Source organism: Eucalyptus grandis, chromosome 3 (assembly GCF_016545825.1).
Source record: "Eucalyptus grandis isolate ANBG69807.140 chromosome 3, ASM1654582v1, whole genome shotgun sequence".
NCBI lineage: Eukaryota > Viridiplantae > Streptophyta > Magnoliopsida > Myrtales > Myrtaceae > Eucalyptus > Eucalyptus grandis.
Window position 1 is genome coordinate 20,692,313 of NC_052614.1, and position 24,353 is coordinate 20,716,665.

At 38.5% G+C, this 24,353-nt stretch overlaps 4 protein-coding genes and 1 long non-coding RNA gene across 5 annotated transcripts in view; 1 reads left to right on the top strand and 4 right to left on the bottom strand.

The window, feature by feature from the left end:
* Positions 1 to 1,647: 1,647 nt before the first annotated feature.
* On the bottom strand, positions 1,648 to 4,473 carry LOC120291725. Its single transcript, XM_039309429.1, has 4 exons — positions 4,090 to 4,473; positions 3,847 to 3,894; positions 2,166 to 2,346; positions 1,648 to 1,817 (listed from the first exon to the last, which is right to left on the bottom strand). Exons 1-4 carry the CDS (start codon positions 4,471 to 4,473, stop codon positions 1,648 to 1,650), a joined length of 783 nt encoding a protein of 260 aa, XP_039165363.1.
* Positions 4,474 to 4,538: 65 nt separating this feature from the next.
* LOC120291726 (disease resistance protein RPV1-like) lies at positions 4,539 to 6,011 on the bottom strand. Its single transcript, XM_039309430.1, has 3 exons — positions 5,858 to 6,011; positions 5,090 to 5,771; positions 4,539 to 5,014 (listed from the first exon to the last, which is right to left on the bottom strand). The coding sequence occupies exons 1-3, from the start codon at positions 5,945 to 5,947 to the stop codon at positions 4,539 to 4,541; spliced, it is 1,248 nt and encodes a 415-aa protein (XP_039165364.1). The 5' UTR covers positions 5,948 to 6,011.
* Positions 6,012 to 6,030: 19 nt separating this feature from the next.
* Positions 6,031 to 7,034, bottom strand: LOC120291548 (disease resistance protein RPP2A-like). The gene is made up of 2 exons (XM_039309162.1): positions 6,282 to 7,034; positions 6,031 to 6,142 (listed from the first exon to the last, which is right to left on the bottom strand). Exons 1-2 carry the CDS (start codon positions 6,804 to 6,806, stop codon positions 6,050 to 6,052), a joined length of 618 nt encoding a protein of 205 aa, XP_039165096.1. The 5' UTR covers positions 6,807 to 7,034; the 3' UTR covers positions 6,031 to 6,049.
* Positions 7,035 to 7,077: 43 nt separating this feature from the next.
* Positions 7,078 to 24,353, bottom strand: part of LOC120291727 (toll/interleukin-1 receptor-like protein) — a 77,281-nt gene continuing 60,005 nt past the window's right edge. Inside the window, exon 2 of the mRNA XM_039309431.1 lies at positions 7,078 to 7,366. Within this exon, the coding sequence (XP_039165365.1) occupies positions 7,078 to 7,366 (289 nt within the window). The remainder of the gene's footprint in view (positions 7,367 to 24,353) is intronic.
* LOC120291553 lies at positions 15,468 to 16,199 on the top strand. The gene is made up of 2 exons (XR_005549678.1): positions 15,468 to 15,777; positions 15,838 to 16,199. It is a non-coding gene; the product is annotated as an uncharacterized LOC120291553 (long non-coding RNA).

Genomic DNA, 24,353 nt, shown 5'->3' on the forward strand with positions numbered 1-24,353 from the left:
TGGGTTAGAAGACCCATTATTGAGTCACCATCTCACTAACAATTAAAGGTGAAATGCCCGTTCTTACCCCAAACAGTTACAGTTTGCTAGGCATAGCTCGATAAGCAAAATATTGTTGACTAGTGGGTATTGCATATAAACTCTACTCCCGGTATACCTTTTTTAACTATTTTTCCTTTTCTCATGTCTTGTCCGATAAGTATCACTTCAAATTTTTCATAATACATAAATCGTATATTTGTTTTTATATAATTTACTAGTTCATTTTAAACTCAAGTGATAAGTGTAGAGAGCGTGATTTTTACCTTTGCTTGGTGAAATATTAATATAATCGTTGCTTAGTTATGGAAAGGATCTTTATTAAGCCCATTGCTCTTGTAAGAAACAATTTACACATACACACCATTAGATGGTTGACACGTTGAAAATTCCGATTACAAAATTAAGTTCAGACAGTAAAAACGATGAATGTTTCCTTTACACTAATAGTGGACCAAACAATAATCCATAGATTTATATAAAAAAGTAAGAATTAAGACATGCAAGACAGAGATAGTAGAGAGACAAGGAAGCAAACGGAACAAGCGAAAATGAGGAAATGTGATGCCTACAAGATGGCGTTTCTGAAAAATAAGTGAAAGATAGAAGGAAGCCGCACCTCGTTGAATGTCATTCTCATCCCGACAAGAATCATCTCTTTATAATCCCAAAGTAAGTGCCCTCATAACTACTTAGTTTCATGCAACCCCATACTTCTATCATGCATTCATTTGGTATCTTTGAGTTGGATACATCAGTCAACCTTTCTAACGATCCACACCTGAAAAATACAAAATACCCAAAAGCTCCAATTCTTCAAGGCCCTCAACAACCCGTAGCCCATTGCATTGGTAGATCCGCAAACCTTTAGCCTCTTCGAGTTTGATAAACCGCACAACCCTCCTAGGAGTCGCAGTGAGCCAACTCGAAGTTCCTCTAATGATTCCATTATACTGGGAAATTGAATTTCAAGTAGCTTTGGGCAATCTAAAACTTCCATTTTATCGAGCTTCCTTAGGCTTGATGAAATAGCCGACAATCGCCGAGAAACTCACATTCTCTCACATCTAAATTTCTCAATAGTTCAAGCCCATCCAATTGAATTTCCCTCGATGGAGAGCTATGGAGACACAATATGGATAAATTTTTCAAGTTGGAAAATTGTGGTCCAATGACTATCGAGTCAAAATTGTCCATGCCAGATAAAGTGAGTTCTCTAAGTTGAGGTAGGCAACCCAACTCTGTTGACGAAATGGGAAAATCTGAAAGGCCCCAGCTCAACTTCTCCAACTTAGATAACTTTCCAAGCCATTGCAACTGGATAGTTCGCATTGGGTCTGATGGTTGGGCAGGTGCTTGTCTAAAGCCGTTAGACAAAAGCATTTCCACTAGATTCGTGAGGTTACTGAGATCTGGAACTAACCGCAATGATGCCGAGTGAACACGTAGACAATGCAAACTCGAGGGAAGCTTTGGCAACTCTTGAAGCTCATTGCAATGTGTTAAATCCAGCTTTTGGAGTCGCGTGAGGTAATTGATTGCCATTGGCACTGCACTAATATTGGTATATGAAATGTCTAGGATGCTCGAGACAATAGTTTGCCAATTTCAATTGGAAATTCGCCCAAGTTGCTCACAATGTTCAGCATAGAGCTCCTCCAACTTCTCTAGCATTTCAATACTGGCAGGTAACCTCCTTATTGGACTAAATCCCATCCTCATCACCTTCAGTTGCTTCAGATTTTTTATCGAATCAGGTAACTCAACAACATTTGTCCCTGAAAGATTCAACTTCGTAATGATGTCAAGTTGCCTATTGATTCCGGAAGCTCCCCAAATTTCGACAATATTTGAGTGAAAGAAACTTGAGTTGTGTAAGCTCTCCAATAGAAATTGGAAGTTCCACAATTGGTGTGCCTGATAGATTTAGGAATGATAGATGTTTTGCATTGCCAATTGAATTAGGTAAACTTGCAATTCTTGATGATGATATATCCAACTTAGACAATGATCCTAATTTCCCTATAGAGTATGGAAGTTTCTCCACTTGAGAGCACCTTTTGATAGAGAAGTGCATCAAATTCACAAGTCCTCCAATCTCCCGGGCAAAGTGCGAAGATTCGTACACCGAATAATGTCCAAGCGAGTAAGAAGTTTCATCTTCCCAACAGAGGAGTCACATTTTCGCAAGTTTAGACAAGAGTGAAAATACAGTGTCTCCAAACTCGGGTAACCAGTCCATTTCCATCCTGTGAAAGTTTTTCGATAATCACGTAATGCGTGTGGAACTTCCAATTTTTCCAACATCTGCAAAAGTAGTTGAAACATTATCAGAGAGGGGTCAAAGAAAAAAAATATGATGTGGAGAGAACAAAAGTAAAAATTCAGACTTTCAAAAATTTTCATCCGCCCGATTTTTGGCGTTTCAACTGTGCTAAAGTTCGAAAATTACTAGACTTTTCAAGTTTAAATTGGCCATTCTGCAATCTAGAAGAGGATAATCCCAAAAGCCATCTTAGTTTCAGGCAATGATAGTTGATATCTCCAACAAAAGTCCCTGCTTTTATTAGCTTTTGACATGTATTCATAAAAAAGAACTTGACGAACTCAACATAATCATCCAACGATTTAGCCGTATTATGATTCAACATCCATGAAGTATGTACATAGTTCACCCAAATTGTATTAACTACTTCATTTTTCACTTTAATCAAATTCAGCTATTAGGAAAAGAAAACAATATGTTTCTCTGTGTGATTAGATAAACAGATATCGTGAATTATAGGTTTTTTATAGGCACTTCTATTTTCTAAATAATTCTTTCTGTTTAATAGAAAACTAAAATAAATCCTTTGACAAGGAAAAAATTGTAACATCAAGCAATATGTAAAATTTGGGCAAATGATAGAGTTGTACTATTTCACATGCTTGCCTTCTAATGGAGAATGCCAAACCATACAATTAGTCTGAGAGGCGTAGCAGGATAAGTAGAACATTGTTGACAAGTGGGCATTGCATATAAGCTAACTCCGTTTTTGGTATATCCTTTTCACGATTACTCCTTTTCTTGTGGCCCATCCAATTGTAACACCTCAAATCTTTCAAAATACATAAATCATATATTTGTTTCTATAAATTTATATTTTCATTTCAAAATATTAAGGGAAAATGTAGTTGTTTAAAAGAAATCTATTTGAACAGTTAACTATAGTTGAGCTTCTACTTATTTGCCCACGAGTGAGATTTTTATCTTTGGTTGGGGAAATATTGACACAATCACTTTCTTGTTTATATGAATGATTTTTATTACACCAATTGCCAATGTAAGAAATAATTATACTCGCAATTGTATGGTTGACATGTGAAAGAGTTAACGATCATAACAGGCATCTACCTTCTAGACTATTCACAAAGAGGATCTACGTGTCTAGTTTAACGAGGCTACTCCTTATAGGCAAAACTTCTGTAATTGAAATTTAATTTGACTCAAGTGATATTTTAGGATCTCTATCTTCTACCTTAAACTCATCTCTCTCTTTACGGATTCCCGTATTTGAAAGAAAATTTCAAGTTAATTTGGTTTTAGGGAACATTTATTATTTTCGTTTTAGCACAAAGATCTCTAGAGACTACAACTTATTTTCTGAAAACAACCTTAATTTCATTTTGCAATACTTAAGTTCTTCAATATTTGAGAATATATTGAGTTCACGAAAGATAAAATTTTCACCCAACACATTCGAGAAAAAGAAATTTTCTCACTTCATCGACGCGAGAAGAATTTTGGGTCCGTAGAAGAGACCATACCTGTACGATGAGCGGTTGGCCACGTTCCAAGAACCGCGCCGCACCCTCCTAAAAGGAAGAAGGCCGAGTATTGAGAAATGTTAACAAAGAAAGAACCACACGACACGTTGTCCGCGGGAACGTAGAGAGAGAAAGAGAGATGAAAGTAAACGGAACAAGGGAAAGAAAAGTCATGCCTACCGCCTGCGTTTCCAAAAAAATTAAAATTTGAAAAATAAAGTGAAGGGTAGAAGGAAGGCGCACCTGGTTTAATCCCCTCCTCCTCCAGTCAAGAATCTCCTCTCTATAATCCCCGTAACGGTCCCCAAAGCAATATGGTAACTTCTTGCAAGCGGTTACATATATCCGGCATTCATTTGGTATCTTTGAGTTGGATAGATTAGTCAACACTTTCAACGATGGACACGCGCTGAAATCCAACCACCGCAAAAGCTCCAATTCTTCAAGGCCCTCAATAACCCGTAGCACAGGGCAACTATATAATTCTAAATGCTTCAGCTTCTTCAAGTTTGATAAACCATACAACCCTCCTAGGGATTTGAAGAATTTAACTATGAGACTCTCCAATGATTCCATCGTACCGAGAAATCGAATTTGAAGTAACTCGGGGCAATTACTAACTTCCATTCTAGAAAGCTTCTTCAAGCTCTCGATGAAATAACCGACAATCCCTTGAGAAACTCGCAAGTATGTCACGTCAAATCTCCCAATAGTTCAAGCCCATCTAGTTGAATTTCCTCGTGGACAAAGTGACAAAGATGCAATGTGGACAAATTTTTCAAGTGCGAAAATTGTGGTCCAACGACTACCGAGTCAAAACTATCCATGCGAGGTAAGGTGAGTGTTTTAAGTTGAGGTAGGCAACCCAACTCCGTTGACGGCACAGGAAGATCTGAAAGGCACAACTCCAACCGCTCCAGCTTAGATAACTTCCCAACCCATTGCAATTGAAGAGTTGATGCCTGGGCAAGTGCTTGTCCAGAGTTGTTGGACAATTCCAAATCCACAAGATTCGTGAGGTTACTGAGATTCGGAACTAACTGCAATAATGCCGATCGAACACGTAGATGATTCAAACTCGAGGGAAGTTCTGGCAACTCTTGAACATTATCACAAAATGATAAATCCAGCTTTTGGAGTCGCGTGAGAGAATTGATTGCCGTCGGCGCTGCACAAAAACAGATATGTGATATGTCTAGGATACTTAGAGACAACAGTTTGCCAATTTCAGTTGGGAGTTCACCTGCAAGTTGTCGGCAATATCGGACACTGAGCTTCTCCAAGCTCTCTAGCATTCCAATACCGATAGGCAACCTCCATATTGGACAATATTTTATCTTCATCACCTTCAATTGCTTGAGATTTTTTATCGAATCAGGTAACTCAACAATTTGTGTACCTGAGAGATCCAAATTCTGTAACATTGTCAAATTACCTATTGATTCCGCAAGCTTCACAAAATTTTCACAATTACATAGTGAAAGGAATTTGAGTTGCGTAAGCTCTCCAATAGATATTGGAAGTTCTGTAATTGAGGTGCTTGATAGATCAAGAGATGATAGGTTCTTTGCATTACCAATAGAATCAGGTAAACTTGTGATATTTGTTTGTGATATATCCAACTCAAACAATAATATTAATTTCTCAATGTCTGGAAGTTTCTTGATTTTGGAGCACCCCGTAATAGAAAAGTGTTTCAGATTTACCAGTTCTCCCATCTCTTTAGGCAACTTACGAAGTAAACGAGACGAATAAATTTGCAAGTGAGTAAGATATTTTAGTTTCCCAATAGAGGAGTCAACTTCTTGCAAGTTTGAACAGCTATTAAGAGATAGTATATCCAAATTCACGCATCCAGAAAAGTCTGGAGTCTGTTTCAATCCATCACAACCGATGAGAGAAAGAACTTTCAATTTGTTTTCCATCTGCAAAGGTCACTGAAACATTATCAGAGAGGATCAAACAAAGAATACTATGTCTATGTTAAGAGAACAAAAGTACGAATTCACACCTTCAAAATGTTCCATCCACCCCAGTTATCGATGTTGTCATTGTATGAAAGTTCAAAAAGTGCTAGATTTTTCAAGTGTAAGTTGGCCATTCCAGGATCTAAAGGAGGATAATGCCAAGAAAGCCATCTTAGCTCTTGGAGATTATTGTTGATGTCTCCAAAGAAAAGTCCCTCTATATAACTTGAGAAATTTTAGATTTGGCATCCTCTCAAGTTCTTCATCCATAATGCGATGGGATCCGAATTATATTGACCTAAATTGAGTGCTTTAATTTTGTCCTTTCTCTGCCAATAGAAACCATCAATGAGTATGAGCTTGCAAACATTAAATTTGTCCTTTAGAATGCCTAAAAGGAATATCTTAAATGGGAAGTGGGAAAATAATTTCACGGTGGATAATGTATGAATCATACTTTTACCTTACCTCTTTCGATCTCATTACTTCCAAAGCTTCTTTGTCATTCCACAACCTACTAAGGGCACATTCTTTTTTAACAATGTCTCTTCCAAGATCTCTCAATTGATCATGCATCCATATAGTATCACCATCAACAATTTTAATTAGACACAAGTCGGTAAGTTTTTTCAATGACTTATGGGGGTAAAGATGGCAAGCATCCCAGAAATAGGCTGCCCATAATTTCTTTCCAGATATGAAGAAGCATGCGATATCAAGAAAAACTTCTTTTTCCACATCTCCTAATGCATCGTAACTTATCTTCAACTTATCCCGAACTTCATCATGAGGTACCTTCTTCAACATTTCTAGCATTTCTTTCCATATTTCCTCTGTTTGGTCATGAAGATAGGAACCTATAACTTCAAGAGCCAATGGGAGTCCCCCGGTCATAAATACAACTTCTTGAGAGAGACTTCGATAAGCATTGGGAGGAGAGACCCCATTAAATGCATGCAAACTGAAAAGTTCTAGCGCTTTATCCCGATCCATTTCCTTCACTTCATAAGCTAATATTCCCTTCTCTTCATCCAAAATTCGCTTGTCTCTTGTTGTGATGATAATCCTACTCCCAAAACAGAAAGTGTTAGGGTGCCCAGCTAGTTTCTTAAGTTGTTCTTTCTTGTCTAGATCATCTAGAACAATGAGAACTTTCTTAGAACTAGCTCTCCTTCTTATGCTGTCTATCCCTTCATCAGTGTTACTAAAATTTTCTACAAATCTAGAATCGAGATGTCGGATGCCAATCAATTTCGCAGATTTACTAGGCCATTTCCTTTCGATGATTCTCGGATGTTCCCAATGAAGCTGCATTGGCCATCAAACGAAGACATAATTCATTGAAAACAATCTTAGCAAGAGTAGTTTTACCGATCCCGCCCATTCCATAGATTCCAACGAAACGCACACCCATGCCAGAGTCAACATCTAACAAATCCATTATGGCTTCTACTTGTTTGTCTACCCCAACCGATTTATTGTCCGGGGGTCTTTGTTTTACTTTCAGCTTATGCAGAACCTCTTTCACAATGAGTTCAATGACTTCACCTTGTCTGCCACATACCAAACACTTTTAGTCAAAGAAAACAAATAACAATCTCACTACTACTTCCTAGTAGAGCATTTGAGTTGGATCACTATTTTTAAGTCTCAAGTAAATTCTATAGAGCCACAAGAATTTTGGATTAATAGACTCCACAAGATAAGATTGGTACGATAAACTTACAATTTGACCCTATTTCTGAGAAAGAAGATGTTCCTTTGCGGTCCAAATTACAGACATCATTCTAGAATTAGATCAAATTCACTCATATAACTGTCACTAGCCAAAATGGCCCTGCTTATGTATGAGAATTAGTGAATTGCCTCTGTTTTTCCTCCCCGGTGAGAAATGAATTATTGCTCATATACCAAAACGGGTTTGTATATGCCACGTCAACCAATATATTTCAACAACATACACCCCTGCAGCTAGTTTTCACCGCCATTTACAAGAACAATAAGAGAATGGCATTTGGAATGAAGCTTGAAAAAGTTCCATAAATAAGCATTTGCTTACGCTTTCCTTTTGGACTTCCCATCCCTTGATCTCAGCCACTTTTCCCAGAGCCGCCTCCCACTGTTGCCTCATCTCGGCACCGTGCCTCTGCTCATGCTTCTCCAAGTCCTTCAGGCACATTTCCGTCCTGAGCTTGACGTCGGTGGGCGTGACATCAAAGAAGATGGGTAGGATCTCCGGCTTCCCAGTCGATTCATGGAGCTCCGTCACTCGAGCGAGCTCGCGGAGGCACCAAGCGCTCGAAGCATAGCCTCTGGAGAGGATTGGTATGCAGATCTTGGACTCGCCGACCGCTCTCAGGAGATCGTCGATCCGATCACCAGCGTGAAGCTCTTCGCTGTCTCTGTAGGCGACGATCCCTGGCCGACCATGGTCCGGTAGAGGTAGTCGGTGAAGGTGTTGCGAGTGTCGGGCCCTCTGAAACTCAAGAACACGTCGTACTGGGTCGCCGACGCGCCGGAACCACCGGTTGCTGCCATGTTTTTTGGGGGGCTTCCCTCGCAAAAGGTCTCTGTGTCTCGCTCTGATTTTTGCCTGCTCAGAGTTGGAGCTGCGTCTTCGATAGGGTTAGAATGTAGAAATCGTGTGTGAATGCACAAACCCATCTCACAATGGTTTAGTTAGCAATATCTATTTATTCTTTCAAGCTCTACACAATTTTTATATTTATATTCCAATACAGTGTGCACAAGGTCTCTTCTTCGGAACTTGCATACTATAATTTTCCTTAACAGCTAGTGTCAATACCTAAAATTTTAGCAACTCGTTTAATCATTTATTTATTGCATACAAAAATTTAAATTATTCAATTAAGTTGCATGGCATATAGTTTTAGGTGCATTTATTATTATTTTCCATTTATATGGGCGATGACGGATGGGTTCAAATCGATGGTTTTAGAACTTTAATTTGATGAGTTAGATACATAATCCCACGAAGAGAAAATTGCCAAGGCCTGTATCATTGGGAAGATATTACGGATTTATCTGTGCGAGATTTCAAATTTGAGAAGAATCCTATTGTAATCTTGAATTGTATTAAAAAAAAATATTGCGTTCAAAAATAAATATTATATTTTAAAAATAAATATTGCATTCGAAAAAATGAATCTTGTAGATATGGATTTAGAAAATTAAAATCCTAAGCCGTGGCCACGCATAGGATTTTGGGGTTCTTCTGGAGTCTTAGGTCGAAAAAAAGGCAACGCACAAAGAGAGGAAAGGAATAAAAAGCTCTTTGCTTGGGGTTTATTTTTCCTCCTTCGTAGGCAAGGAAAAGGCTGGAAGGGGAAAGTCAAAGCTGTGCAGAAAGAGGGCAGAGAGAGACGTGTGAGGGGACTGGTGAGACAGAAAAAAAGAAGGAAAAAAAACAAAAAAAAGGAAAGGGGGAAAGGGCACTGTTTTTCTTCCTCGGTGCGTCTCCGTTCACCTCTCGCCTGAGTCGCCGGTTGCCGCTGTTCCGGCACCCCTGCGCCGCCCGCGTCCCAGCTCGCCGCCGCGCCCAGCCGCTAGCTCCCGCCGCGCCCCAGCCGCGACGCCTGACGCCGTTGCTCCGAGACCAGCACGCCGTTCCGCCAGACGCTGGGCTCCCCTGCTCCCGACTTCTCTGCAGCTGCCGCCCTTCGACCCAGCAACCAAGCGACGCCCGCAGGTTCCGAACCGGACGTCGCACCTCCCTGCAAACGTCCCCGACGCCGCTGCAGCCCTGCGACGCCGGCCTTTATCGCTTGCTGCTCGCGGCCCCGAGCGACTCCCCCTGTTTCGCCTGCTGCTCCCCTCGCTGTGCCATCATCTACTGCCCGAGCCTCCTCGCCAGAGCTCCGACGGACAACCCCCCACTTCGAACGGCGACCCATCACCCCCGGTGAACTACCATCACAGCTACCATCCTTAGCCGCGGCCCGCGCCGAGCGGCCGAGCCTCCACTGTGGTTCACTTGAGCGGTGCGGATTTTGGAAAAAATTCCAATTTAGGAAATTTATTTTATTAGAAATTTATTTTATCTTATTTTATTGTGTTCTTTATTTGAAATATTTCTTGATTGAAATTCTTGATGCACCACTTATTTCGCAACGGCACGCAAATTTTTTACTCTACCAATAAGATTTTAGATGGAATAATTAATCATGTGAGAATAAAAGTGATATATTGTTCTTTAAGTCTTAAGATCAATTTATTGATTTTATTAGCGAAATAATCAGGTTTGATTAGATATCGTTTCTAAATTTGAACAGTAGATAATATCTTTGATGACCATGGATGAGTTGGTGTTTATCTTTTAATCGCTTTATTTATCTCAAAAATACAAAAAAAAAAATTGCATTTGCATTCCGTGTAGATTAGAATTGATTGCATGATAGGTAAGTTAGATTTTTTTTTTTTTAAATGCATGTTTAGATGGTATCTAGGTTAGATAATATTTTTGAATTAAATTGCATGATGAGATAATTTTCCAAGTTAAGATAGAATTCAGATTAGTTTATTCCTAACTTAAAATAGATAATGTCTAATTTTAGTTAGATTTTTATTTTTTAATAATTTTAATTTCGAATTTTTATAAAAAAATTCAAAAAAATTATGCGCATGTCATATAGAATTAGGCTCATGAAATGCACGTTATTTAGTGATTGTTGCTAGGTTCATTTAATTAGAAATTGCCCGTCATTAGAATTAGGTCATTTGGTTTATTTAGATTGCACATTTAATTATTGCATTTCTTTAATTTCGAATTTCATTAATAAAAACAAAAAAAATTACTTTATTCATATCATATAGTTTAGGCTATACTGCTATGTCATATCATTTCATGTTAGATTAATAACATTGCATTGCATATTGATTAGATTCTCATTAAATAAGTGAAAACAAAAATTGAGCGCTTGCTTATTAATTAGAAATCATCGTAAATGCTTTCGTTTCTACGAGATAAGTTCTGCATTTTTATTATTTGTTTTCTTGAGTATTAAATTGGTGGTTTGTACACCCGTATAATCACCTCACATGTTAGGAAAGTGAATTAAAATTAATTCAAGCTGCTTGCAAAACATTTTTCCGAAATAAAAGAGAAAGAAAAAAAGATACTAAAAGGCATTAGAAAAGTCTAGTATAATCAAATCCCCGTATCCAAAATCTCTGGTTCGTAGAAGTAAAATAATTCTCCCATTATTTTATTTAGGTGTCTAATCGACTTACAGTAAATTGATTAGTTGTGACTCCATTTTGCATGCTAGATATTTGAACCTAAATCGCGAATTGATATGAGCTAGAGAGCCCGAGTTAAATTAAACTTAGTAGTCCATTAGTCTAATTTTAGGTGATGCACTCAAAATTTTGGTCGCGATAGCTAGCCTTTTTTCAATATATATATACACGCACTTTTTCTTGAATCATATATTTATGGAGATAAAGCTTGGCAATGGCTAGTGAAGATGGACACACTTATACAAAGTATGACCTGGCGCTTGGCGTCAAATGCCGGTTGTATTATTTATAGAGGTAAAGTTTTGCGGACTTGAAGTCCTTTACACACACTTCCTCTGCAGCGAACATTAATGGTAAGATATATATATATTTTCCTGAATACCAAGCCTCTTCTAAGGGAAAAAGTAGGGGTCTAACTCCAGATTTATTGGAATAAAGGGGCAAACAATAATGTTTGCTATTTTTTAATTGAGGGTGATGGAGATAGATATGTGACTACACCTGAGCATTTACTATTTCTTTTTTCCATTAAGTCAGATTTCGGTTTTTGACAGATTGATAATTTGGTGATAGAAGCACAGCAACTTTTTGCTGTTGGATGTGATATCAACAATCGGTTCTAGAGAGTGAACGATTAAAAACCTTTACAAAGACCCAAATTGCGAGAAAGAAAAAGGAGATAGGTATGAACCATCCAGCACGGTAATCTCACCTTAGTTTATAAGCGCCAGTCAAATCCTTGTAAAAATGTGATGTTGAGTGGTCATCCATTTTCTTAATTAATAGTGTAGTTCAATATTCCAGAGCACATTTTTATGGCAACATCAAGTTCAAAGTATTATCTACATTAGTCTTTAAGTTATATTATTATCCAAATTCTATTTTAACTTCTATACAATATCTCATACTCTCTCTCTCTCTCTCTCTCTCTCTCTCTTAAATACCAAAATTCCTCGTAGGAAAGTTAAAGTACGGGCTGTCAAATATTTTGACACGAATGTCCGTGTAGTTCATTAAATATATTAACGTAAGTTAAAAAGGAATTTACAAAATAATCACAATGCAACAAAATTAATTTAAAAATTATGAAAAATAACTAACTTGAAATGGAACAAAGGCAAAATAGATTAAAAATAGCATTTAAAATAATATAAAAAATAGTCTTTAACCCATAAAAATAGTCTTTAACCCGTGCAATGAAGAGCCATCTTACTAGTTCTACAGAAATTAATCCACACAATTTTGTTTAAAATGAATAGAGAGATATGATGACCACATGACCAGCATACAAAGTTCGCCAGCACTTCCAAATAGTAAACAAATTGTGATACGGGCAGTGGACTTTTAAGTCGGTATTGCATAACGTTAGCTTAGGTGGAGCCTTGGTGGCTACATTTTTTTACGGAGAATGTAGCAAGTCCAATTTATGGAAGAAGTAAAAACCCTTTCTAGTTATCTGGAGTGCTATTATCAACCTCAGAGGCTGCTCTAAAGGAAAAGAATGTTCTCATGTAATTTTGTAGATATAGATCATCACATTAATATGCGTGTGAAGGGAGTGTATAATTTAATTACTGAGGTTTTGCCTCAGTGGCTACCCTTTCCATATGGGAAGGGAGAGTGGGAAGTTCGAATTCTAACATTCTCAAGGGATTTGGGATAGGGATAAATTTATCTTTAGGTATGGGTTTTGACTTCTATGTTTTATAAGGAAGTAAATCAAAAGTTTAAGAGTGAGAGTTAGTAAAAATAGAGTATGCCGACAAAAAAATGAAGAGTGCATAATTTTGATTCAATGAGTATAATTTGTCAAAAAGAAAATTTACACTTAACAAATGCAATGATAAACTAAAAAAAAACCAACAAAAAGCAGTGGAAAAAGAATGGATAAACAAACAAATAAATAATAAACTAAAAAATAACCAACTCACTTAGCTCTCCCTAGATGAAATTTTGTCGTAAGTGCATCAAGCCTGGTCGGCCATCGTCCCCCTGGCCCACCCTATTTGCTAATAAGGCCACAACCCATTCCCAGCCAAAGATCGCTTAAAATCAGAATCCCATCATTTTCGACGCCATTAATCGTCGTAGGCCATTAACCGGAAATGACATTGGGTCAATTTTCTAATAATAGGAAATTTTAAATAGAAATCTCAAGCCGGTAGACCAGTAGAAATTAAATATATTTCTTTGGAATTGAAGTTGCGAGAAAGAAAAGTGGAATTTTCCTTTCACAAGTGATATCAAAGCACTGTTCATTCAAGTTAGAACAAGTCACGGACATCATACTCTTACAATTTATGAAAGCAAATTTGAAGCTGCAAATTCATTATACGAGCAATCGAAAATGTCTTCCTAACAACAAAGGGGACAAGAAGGACATCTAGGAGGGACGGGGTGATGGAAGCTCGGCAATGGCCGATAGGCAACAAGCAGAGAGAGATCGATGCATTTTCGGTTTTGAGTTGTGATTGATTATTGATGAAGTTGAGAAAAAAAAAGGAGGAAAATCACTAAAAATACTAAAATATGCCCACTACGACACATCCATCTTAAGCTTCTTTTTTTTTTATATGCCACCAAAGACTCAAAACTATATTTATGTGAAACATTTATTCTCTGTCAATGAGTATCATTTAAAAAAATCACCTATATGAACAACGAAATGTAAATGGTGTTGACGTCAAATGAAATAAGAACAACTTCCACCAATATATATATAATACATCAGACAAAATCTTGATATAAGGTAAATATATCATATTTGTACAAATTTAGGATTTTTGACGTCATAAGAACTAGAGTAAATATGCCATATACATAATTTTGAGCTTTTGCGTAACAAAAAGAAAAATAAATGCGACAAAAATAAATATAATTTGGAGTTTTTTGCCGGCTTTTTCGGGAAACGACGGTGGGTTCATTTTTCCTTTTTATTCTCTTTTATTTTCAAATTCAATTCCTTTTTCATCCAAAGAACAACCACTGGGCACTGGCTTCACCTGTTTGCCCCGTTTTCCCACACAAAATCCAAATCATCTCCATCCACCCCCTCGCTTCGCTTCCCGCCTTGTTTTTTTATTCTCCGTCGTTTTTCTCTTCGTGCTCGCCGCTGCCAATCTTCACGCTTGGCATATCGTCTCGGATGATGACAGACTCAGATTGGCCTTGGCTGCTGCCGTTGAAGGAGCGACGCCGGACCGGTGGAGGTGCTGAGAGCAAAATCCAAAGAATCTCATCCTTCGAATCGGCGGATCGTATACAGATGATGATGATGATGATGATGATGATGATGATCCATCCAACCTCAGCCTTGGCAATCGGTTAAGGCTCTTGTAAACAGTTAACACCACCCCGCGTCTCCCTTTGCCCACGGCATGGATGGGCGAAATAATGGAATTCCGAAAGGCGGCAATGAAGTGGGAGCGAGCAGAACGAAGCAAAGAGTCGACGGGACATATTCTGGAGTGAATTGGAATTTGACTAGGAAGTTCAATCAGACATGGAATGGTCCTGATGATGGTTCAGCGGCGATGGCTGCGTAAGCCCGAGATGGCCCGGCGACAGATAGATCTGGTCCAGTCATGGGCAAGGACAGGAAAGCGAGGACTTGAATCAGAGTGGCCGCAACTCGAATGTGGAATCTAATGGTGAGGTTTACTGTGGGGATTATCTGAATTGCTGGAGATGAATCAGGGAATCCAGAGCCAGAGAGAGATGCGAAAAAAAAAATTGGTCGGAGAAAAATCCGTCGAGTTTGTAAGGAAGGTGTTTGATGGAATGACCAAGCTGGACTCTGTTTCTAAGGATACCCGTTCAAGAGAGAGAGATAGAATTAGCGAGCTTTATCTGACGGTTGTGAAGATGAGCAAGATTACAGATAATGCGAAAGAAGAAGACGATTCCTTTATTCTCTTCTGTCTAATGGTTTATTCACCTAAAAAATACAGAGCATCTTTTCAATGGTGTATTCTTCCTTTCTATACTCTCCAGAAACTGTTACAATGATTCGATGAAGAAGAAGAAGTCTCTTCTGATCTATATACAACAGATGCTTAATGAAAAACAGAATGCCAGCTGTCAACGTAAAACAGAATCAATGAAAGACTTAAACAGAAAAGAACTTATTTCACAAAGGCTGAGCTAACTGAATTAACTGCCTCTCTTTTCCTTCTGGGAATTGGTCACGTGATGTCTTCACTTTACCGACTTATCTTCACCACATTATGTAGATACACGGCTGACATTATTTGACAGCATTACTGGTTACTAACTTGCGTATTCTGCTTCTTCCAAGCTTCTCCAATGACAGCCATAGACTTGTCTCTGTTACAGTCTAACTTCTCTGTTTCAAGCTTCGATGAATGAATGTTCTTAACAACGGTGGGAAGCAAGTTCAAGTTCGAGAGGGCATGATGTTGTTGATTCTAATAGGAAAAGCCACTGCCAGAGGCTTCGATGCTGTGATGTTGAGAGAAAGGCTGCGGAAAAGTTGTGATGCAGAAACGCCGTTACATAGTTATGCCACCGCAGCGAAAGAGAGACTGTGAGAGAGGCTCTGAATACTGCATTTGACGATGAAATATCTGCAGATCCTAAGAGTCTTTCTAATGGGAGAGGTGGTCGGAGAATAATGAGGTTTTTTTTTTTTTTTTTTGGGCAGAAGCATGGACCTGAGAGGGTTGTTGATACTGCAATCACAGAGGTTGCTTTCTAGGTTCTCAGGCCTGTTGTGGAGTTTATGAAATTCAATTTCGCTATGCAGGCGATTGACTATGTTATAAATTCTGCTGCAAATATGAACTACATGTCGGCTGGCAATACATCAGTCCCTATAGTTTCGAGAGGAGCTGCAGCAGGAGTCAGTGCCCATCATTCCCAAGCCTTGTGAAGACATAGCCATCCCACCTGGAGGAAGGTTTTTCGGATCCCACCTCGTTAGATCACTCGTCACCCTCAGGATCTATCGGACTCAAGAATGGCTCATGGCATGCGAAATGAGAGTTGCTCATGAACGGTGTAACATTTCTGGTTTGTCCCTCCAACAAAGTGCTTCCTCATCCTCTGGTTTTTCCAGATTGGCGGTCACTAATTTATTAATGCAGTGTGTTTAGTTGCATTATTTGAGTGCGTTGTTGTCAAGGAGTGAATTTTTTGTGTGGTTGCAAATTTAATCGGTGTTTACTCAAAGTCTCCTTTTCAGTTGATATTAATATTATGATGGAATCAACATAAGCACAGAAAAATACACAGTACATGTGCCCATTATAAGATCGTTGACGCAGGATGGGACCATTGTAATTACTCTACTTAACTCAGCTTGTAATTTTTAGTTTTAGCCTCAGAAAGTTTCATGTCTCCTTTTGTTTGAAAGGGTAAGCAACCATTCACAAATTCTGGACATGTTTGTCCTGTTCCCAAGTAGTAATTGCTTTTGCCATTCGATGTCTCTTTGCCCTCATAAACTCTGATGGGTGACCTATTGTTGCATAGCTTAACTGCTGTTCTCTAAATTGTTGTTCCATCTGGTAACGAGGGTAACTAGTCAATGATTCAGTCTCATCGAATTCTATTTGTTAATTACCTGCTCTGCTGTTCTAGGGGTTGAATTAATGTGTTTTGGGTCTGCTTTGGTTCATGGTTATTAGTGTCAATATTATGTGTTGTTTCATTCTGTCACAATGCGGGGTATGAAATTGGTGAGCCCCAAAAGCTCACTCCTAGGCAACTTCTTCGTTGATGAGAGGCCATTTGCTGCATTTGTTTTTGTATACATGTATCTTATGACGGCAGATTAGCGTAGACTCTGGAAATACAAATCATGGAGATCTGAGGTAGTGTCTTCATGGATTTTCGACACTAAATGTGGCGAAGAAAAAACACATAGTTACGTGTAGGTACCGAGTCACGAGTAGTGATAAGCACATGATATTGAGAAGCTATTGCTGCAAAGAATGCAGGCCTTCAGGTGATTATCTTTGTTCATTCATTCATGCAGACATTTCCTACATGCATATGAGTTTCTCTCCAAAATGCACATCAACCAGAAGAAAAGGACATAGATAGGACCCCTCTTATGAGTCTATGGCTCCCGATGAACTTCATTGTTGGAATGCCTAAGAGTTGCTCTTTGCTTTTCCTGAATATGTTGCTTAATGAATCCATCCAGAATACTCTGCACATTTACATGTTTGAACGACTGAGCTATGAAATTATATAAGTGAAATGAGAAATGCAAAGATAAAATCAGAGGGCAAAGAGCAAGAAGGTAATGATTTGAAGTCGAAGAAATCCAAGGATAAATTTATCCGTTTGAAAGTGCTTGAGGATGAAAGAAATTAATAGCTAACATCATTTTTTTAATACATGTTATTAATGAGTATTGTTCTAGGATGCTATTGGATAGACACTGTATAAATGGAAAAAAAAAAAAATCTCCAACAAGTAGACATTGACTGCTAAAACGGTCATGGTATCACCGGTGCTAGCAATTATAACTGAGCTCTAGGTATACCGGTGCCTAATTAAGCTCAAGATCTCATCAGACTACTCGTATAAGTTGCGGAATCACCATTTTGAAAAAGGATAGTTATAAATCGAATTTGCAGGCTAATTTAGGAGTAATGAGAGGTCTGGAAGTGTAGGATCATGAAAAACCAACTCAGAATGGCTGAATCTGCATATGGACTACTTGCCATTTCTATATAAATAGAAATAATAAATCTACTCCTTCCAAGCTGGGGGACTTTCTTTATCTATACTATGATATCATATCATTTGGCGGCATGGCCGAGGGTAATAACGTGGGTGACTAGAAATTCTTCTTTCCACAGTTGAACAATGAGCAATTTAGTAGACATTGGTGTAAAAATTTCCTTAATTTACTAACCAATGAAAAGATGTAACATAGATTGGAAATTGCTTTGCCATACGTATCACAATTTAGTTAATGTGACAAAATAAATTGCAAATGCTCTTCGCATGGGAAGAAACTAAAAAACTTCAATTTGCGCCCACATGTGAGAAGACTTATCACAAAATCTTTAAAAAATCGAAAAGAGACAATGAAAATAATCTGATGTAAGTTCATAGGAGCTTGTATATCATGGTTGCGCTGGCTTAAGGGAAGTGTATTCTATGTTACTACCCTTTACAATTCTAAAGGCCAGGTTAAGTCACCAGAAACCTTAAAGAAGCACCTAATTTGAGAGATTGTCTCCTGAGATGGAAGTTACAGAATCGACATTAGTTATCAGCTCTCTTCGACTTACGACTCTTGCCCACATGGTGATTATTAAGTCTAGGATTAAGGAAAGGTATCGAACACATTCAGGACCATTCCATTCATTGGAACAAAACTCATGCTTTTATCCATTTTGCCAAATTCAACCTAGCAACTCTGCTGTATAGTATTCGCATGTATTAATCGGGCAAGTCTTATCAGGGGTTCTGAAGATGGCTACTCTGAACATGATATCGTCCCTTTTAATAAAGCTCAAAGACACACACGTCTTTTACCTTCAAAGAAGTTTCTCTAATGCGGCCCAACCAGCGGATGACTTTCCATAATTTTCATGGCTAATGAGCTTCAACAGCCATGCTTTGTGTGGAATATATGAGAGCCACGGTCTGCGGGCTTTTCTTAATGTGCTTCTTTGGGAATGAACTGATAACTCTCTGTATAAGTAGATGTTTCACAATTTTGTCATCAGAGAGGAGAAAACAAACAATGAAATCTTAGGAAGACATTATGAGGATCCTTTTCAAACCATGTAAAGGATAAAAAGAAAAAATTATTGCCACATGATTAAATATTTAGAGCTAACATAGTCTAGTGACTCTATGTGATTTAAATCCAAGAGTTGTCATTGTCATTGTCATGAGGATCTTACTATATTGCTTTTCTTCAGATATGTTCATCTCACTGCAATTTGGAAGAAAGGAGAATTGAGTAGAAATTTGCTGGCTGGCTTGAGCTCTTCAAAAGCCCGGCTCTCTCAGCTTACCTGCAGTAGTTGCAAATGGAACATCAAAAAAGCTTTAGCTTTTTAGCCATATTCTATTCTTGTTATGTAAAACTTGTATCTACCAACATAGCAACCCTAAATCAATAGATCTAAGTCTTACTAATGGTCTAGCTTCCTAAGGCCTATATGTACACCAATACGATTCTCAGCACAATCAAATCTGATATGACCGACTTGGCTTGTTTCCATTATTTTTTAGATCTCCCAACACATACATATGTTCATGCGGGAGAACTATAGAGAACATTACAAGAATGAATTAACTCTAACACAGTTTCTCTTAGCCTAATGACATGGAGAGTTCCTGTACAGAATCCGAATCAAACATGAGAACAACATAGTCAAGGGGAGAATTAGCTAATATATTAAGATTCACACCTTGAAAATCTTGTGATGAGCAGTTCAAACTTATGTCCCTCCCCAAACTTTGCTTATGAATGTGCATAAGAGCTGCCAAGAACTTCACAAACCTGATCAAATTCCTTTTCCATACAAAACCGAGGACACTTGGCTGAATGCAATTCATCCCCCCAGACTTCAAGCTCGACTGAAACATCACGGCAATCAAAGGCACCTTCCACTTTCAGCAAGGCAATTCGACAATTGCTGAGGCTCGGTTCCTCACATCGACATTAATTGGCGGATATTCTATCTCGGACATCCTTTCAACAATTATGGTGACATGGAAAATGGAGTCCCCTTCAGATTAGAAGATCAAAAATTGACCCTCACAGATAGAGTGATGCTCTGCTAATTCATTCCAACCTTTGCTAGCCAAACCATCTCATCACATTTTACCAATTCCACAAGCCAAATAATTGCACCATTCTCTCAAAAGCATCCTCTTGAACCTTTTTGGTATTCCCTGTAGGTAAAATAAAGCCCATAATCTTAACAAGCCTATGAGACTTGATTTCAAATTCAAAACGAAGAACAACATAACAAGGATGCATAAACCAAAAAGGACATTTGGAAGCACATACTTTTCAGTTCATTCAGATTAGGAATGTGGCATTAATGAGTGTGCATCTGGATTATGATCAATCTCATAAAACCCAATCGGCATAGAAGTACACTTCCTTGATTCCTCAAGACTATATAAAGGAGTTATGATTTGGAATACTTAATTCATTTTGGACCAGCAAAAGTGACACTTCCAGAGTTCATCTCAATCAATGTAAATCAAGTCCTAACCAGCACTAGTGAATATGTAGACTCTGAACACAAAATCATCCCTATCAATGAGTTTCTACATGCAGATGACTTTCTCTTGTGAAAGTGGGCCAACCAGTGGAAAAGAATGCTACCCCCCCCCAAAAAAAAAATCGTCCCCAACTCCTTAGCTTCACCATCCATGACCTATCCAAATACCTGAGAGTCACAATTTGCTTAATTTCCTGAATATGTCGCGTGATGAATTGAACAGGAGCAAACTACCCATCTACATGGTGGAAAAAACCAACATATGGTGAAGAACAGACCAAGACATAAGCATACCCTAATGAGAGAATCAAATCGTACACAGTGTGAGTTTAAAGCATTACTTGCTAGTTTCAGGAGTTTGACAGACAGTAAACCATATAACGGAAGTCTTCAATCCAAAGTCAAGGTCAAATCTATGCTCACGGAATGCAATAGGGTACACATTCGGAAGAAGCTTTCCAGGTCCTATACATATTTAAAACATATGAATATCAGCCACACAGACCACAAGGGGAAAAAGCAAGTACCCTGATGACTGGAACATGGATGGAATTGAAAATTTTTAAGCTATTTGATTCTTTCAAGCGCAGCTCAAAAAAGGTTTTATCAATCTATTGGTTCAATTTGACAAAGTAAAATCATCCGCCCCCCCCAAAAAAAAATCTGACTAATATAACAAAAGACAACAGTATCTCCAAGTAGACAACAAAATTATCAGTCATTAGATCTAGAATGAAATTTCAAAATCATAACAAGTCACCCCCTTATCCTTTAGGTCTCTCTCTTTAGTTATGGAGGCAGCAACATTTTTTGCAATTTGCTTATCCATTTTAACAGTCTCCCAGTGCGATTTGCATATATATTCTACTTCTACGACATTGGATAACATTGTCGAATTTCTCCATATAAGAGGGCTTGGATTCTAATTCTCAAGACTTGCCTCAGCAATTGCTTTTCCAATGCATCTATCCACCAAAAAAGAGGAGATGATTGTTATCTTTTCGAACAACCAACCACCAGCTTATGTTCCATTGTTAAGATATATACCTGGTTTTAAGCATATATCCATGAACACTTCAAGGAAAATAACATATAATGTGGTTTACTACACAATGGAGTAAACTTGGAAATATACTAGAGTATAAGCAAAGATCTAAACAGGATCAATATATTTGATTTCCAGACATGCCAGTTTGAGTAAATAAGCTTGGGATCATACCAAGCCATACTTAACATGAGATGGCCTTATCACCACCTTAAAATAGAATGCTCTGTCAGAAAATTTGTCGGCCGATTTAAGAGTAGTGAGAGGCCTTGGGTGGATGGGACCATAAAAAAACCAGCTCAGGATGCCTCAATCTGCTAACTGTTTGGTCCTTCCTGTGCTTGGAAAACGACAACTTTAGCGACAGTTTGTTTAAACTTCATTAATTGGACTTGCCATGAAAAAATATAGCATGGGTTGGAAGTTATCCCCACATCATTAGGTAATCAATCAAGATTAAAACAAGAGCTTCTTAAAAAGCCTCTTCTAGAATTTGAAGAGAACGAGAGAAAGAGAGTTACGCAAGCAGAAACAAGACGTGTTAAACCGCAAGTCACCCCTCCAAATTCTCATGATGATGAGCAGTCCGGAGTTTATGGAGACGGCAAACATTCTTTGCAATTTGCCTGTTCATGTCATAGTCTCCTTGTGCAATTAACGTATAAGTCAAATTCTAATTCTTAAGACTTGCCTCAGCATTTGCTTTTCCAACACATCTATCCACAAAAAAAAAGAAAAAAAAAGAAGACGATCGTCATCTTTCCAAACCTCTAACCACCAGCTTATGTCCCAATAACTATCCTTTCATTCTTTTCCATGCTTTAATTACTCCATCGTTAAGATTTATACCAGGTTTTAAACATATACACATGAACACTTCAAGGAAAAGAATATGTCGTGGTTTACTACATAATGAGGTAAACTTGGAATTACATTAGAGTATGGCAAAGATATAAATAGCATTGATATATTCGATTTTCAGTCATGCCAGTAGTAAATAAGCCTGGGATCTTACCATGCCATGCTTAACAGAAGATGGCCTCATCACCGCCTTGAGAAAGGGATTCTCCGTTTGAAATTTCTTGGCCAATTTAAGAGTAGTGAGAGGCCTTGGGTGTGTGGGATCATAAAAAACCAGCTTCGGGTGCTTCAAATCTTCTAATTGTTTGGTCCTCCCTGTACTTGAAAAACGACAACTTTAGTGATAGTTTATGTACAAATCATGACGTAATCAATCAAGATTAAAACAAGAGCTTCTTAGAAACTTTCGTAGAATTTAAAAAGAACGACAGAAAGAGAGTTACACAAGCAGAAACTCGATATGTTAAACTGCAAGTCACACCTCCAAATTCTCATGACGATGAGCACTCTGAAGTTTATTAAGAACAAGGCGTGAAAGCGACTCCTCGTATCATCTCCATCAATGAGCTCACACACGTAAGAAATCTCCTACACAGACATGATTCTATCACAAATGCTTGCGTAATGGCAGAGAAGAACGCCACATGCTTGTGCGGATTAGCTCCTTATCTTCGCCGGCAATGATCTGACTAAATACTCCATCCACATTTTCGAAGCAGCCAGTGTGATAAAGAAAGACCATACACATACTCACGAGAGAAGCACGTGAGATGTAAAAGACGACGATTGAGGACCTCTATTGGTCCACAATCTGAAGCAGTGGGTTGAGAAATTTACAGGGACAAGACTCGACTGTGGAACGCATTTTGAAAGCAGAGCCCTTGCTGAAGAAGACGACGACGATTGAGGAAAGGTTTTCGGCAAATCGGAAGAAAAATTACGCGCAATAAGAAACGAAAATCGGAAAAAATTCTGGCAGACGGGAGAAATGAAGGGTGCAGAAGCGTGAACTTACGATTTGTCAGAGAGAGAGAGAGTATGATCTTCCTCTTTGATGAAGTGAGTGGGGGACTGTCCATCCAGACTCGGTTATGCCATCTCCGACGTCGCACTTTGGTCCTCTCTCCGGCGGCGGCAGCGGCGACGGTGACGACACTGCATCTGGTTGACTCTCCCTCTATCTCCCCCCCTTTACTTCGCTCTGCTCCGTTAAGTGCAGCTTCGCTTCTCTCAGTCCTCCGTGAAGTGCTGCAGAGGTTCCCCCAGTTTCGCTTCCGAGGAAGAAGAAGGAGGATCGAGAAAGCTTCACGTCTCCCGCGTCCTCTTTTCCTGCCTTCTTTTGTTCGCAAGGGTAAGCAGCCATTGGCAGAGTCTGGACATGCTCGTCCCTTTCCAAGTAGTAATATGCTTTTGCTATTCAATGAAACTTCTTACCCTCATATGCTTTGATGGATGACCTGCTGGTGCATAGCTTAACCGCTATTCTTTAAATTAGTTGATGATTCCAGCTTTTCGAATTTGACTGGTTAACTATGTGCTATGGTGTTCTTGGGGTCGAATGAAATTTTGTTTGGGTCTGCTTTGCTTGATGGTTATGAGTATTGATATTATGTATTGTTTCGTTCTGTTACAATGCGGTGTAGAGAATTAGTAAGCTCTTAAAGCTCACTCCTAGGCAACATCGTCATTGATTATACACGTATCTTGTGACAGCAGATCAACATAAAGACTCTAAAAATACAAATCACAGAGATCTAAAAAAGTTTCTTTGTGGATTCTATGACACCACATGGGGAGAAGGAAAAGCATGTCATTACCTAAAGGTATCCAAGTCGCGAGTGGTGATAAGCATATAGTAACGAGAAGCTATTTCTGCAAAGAATGCAGGCCTTTAGGTGATCATCTGGGTCCATTCATTCATGGGAGATCTAATGATAGAGTTTAGTTTAGATGTCTTGACTTTGTCTTGGATAAATGACTCATCCATTTTGATATTGTTATTGTCTTCTATTGAAGTGGTAACTCTTCTAAACATTAATGAAGAAGTGGAAATTTATGAAAGTATAACTACCTAGAATTCCTGCTTAAATCGTCGTGTTGCAAATCAACGCACCCAAGTCTTCACAAAATCTTTTTGATTTTATT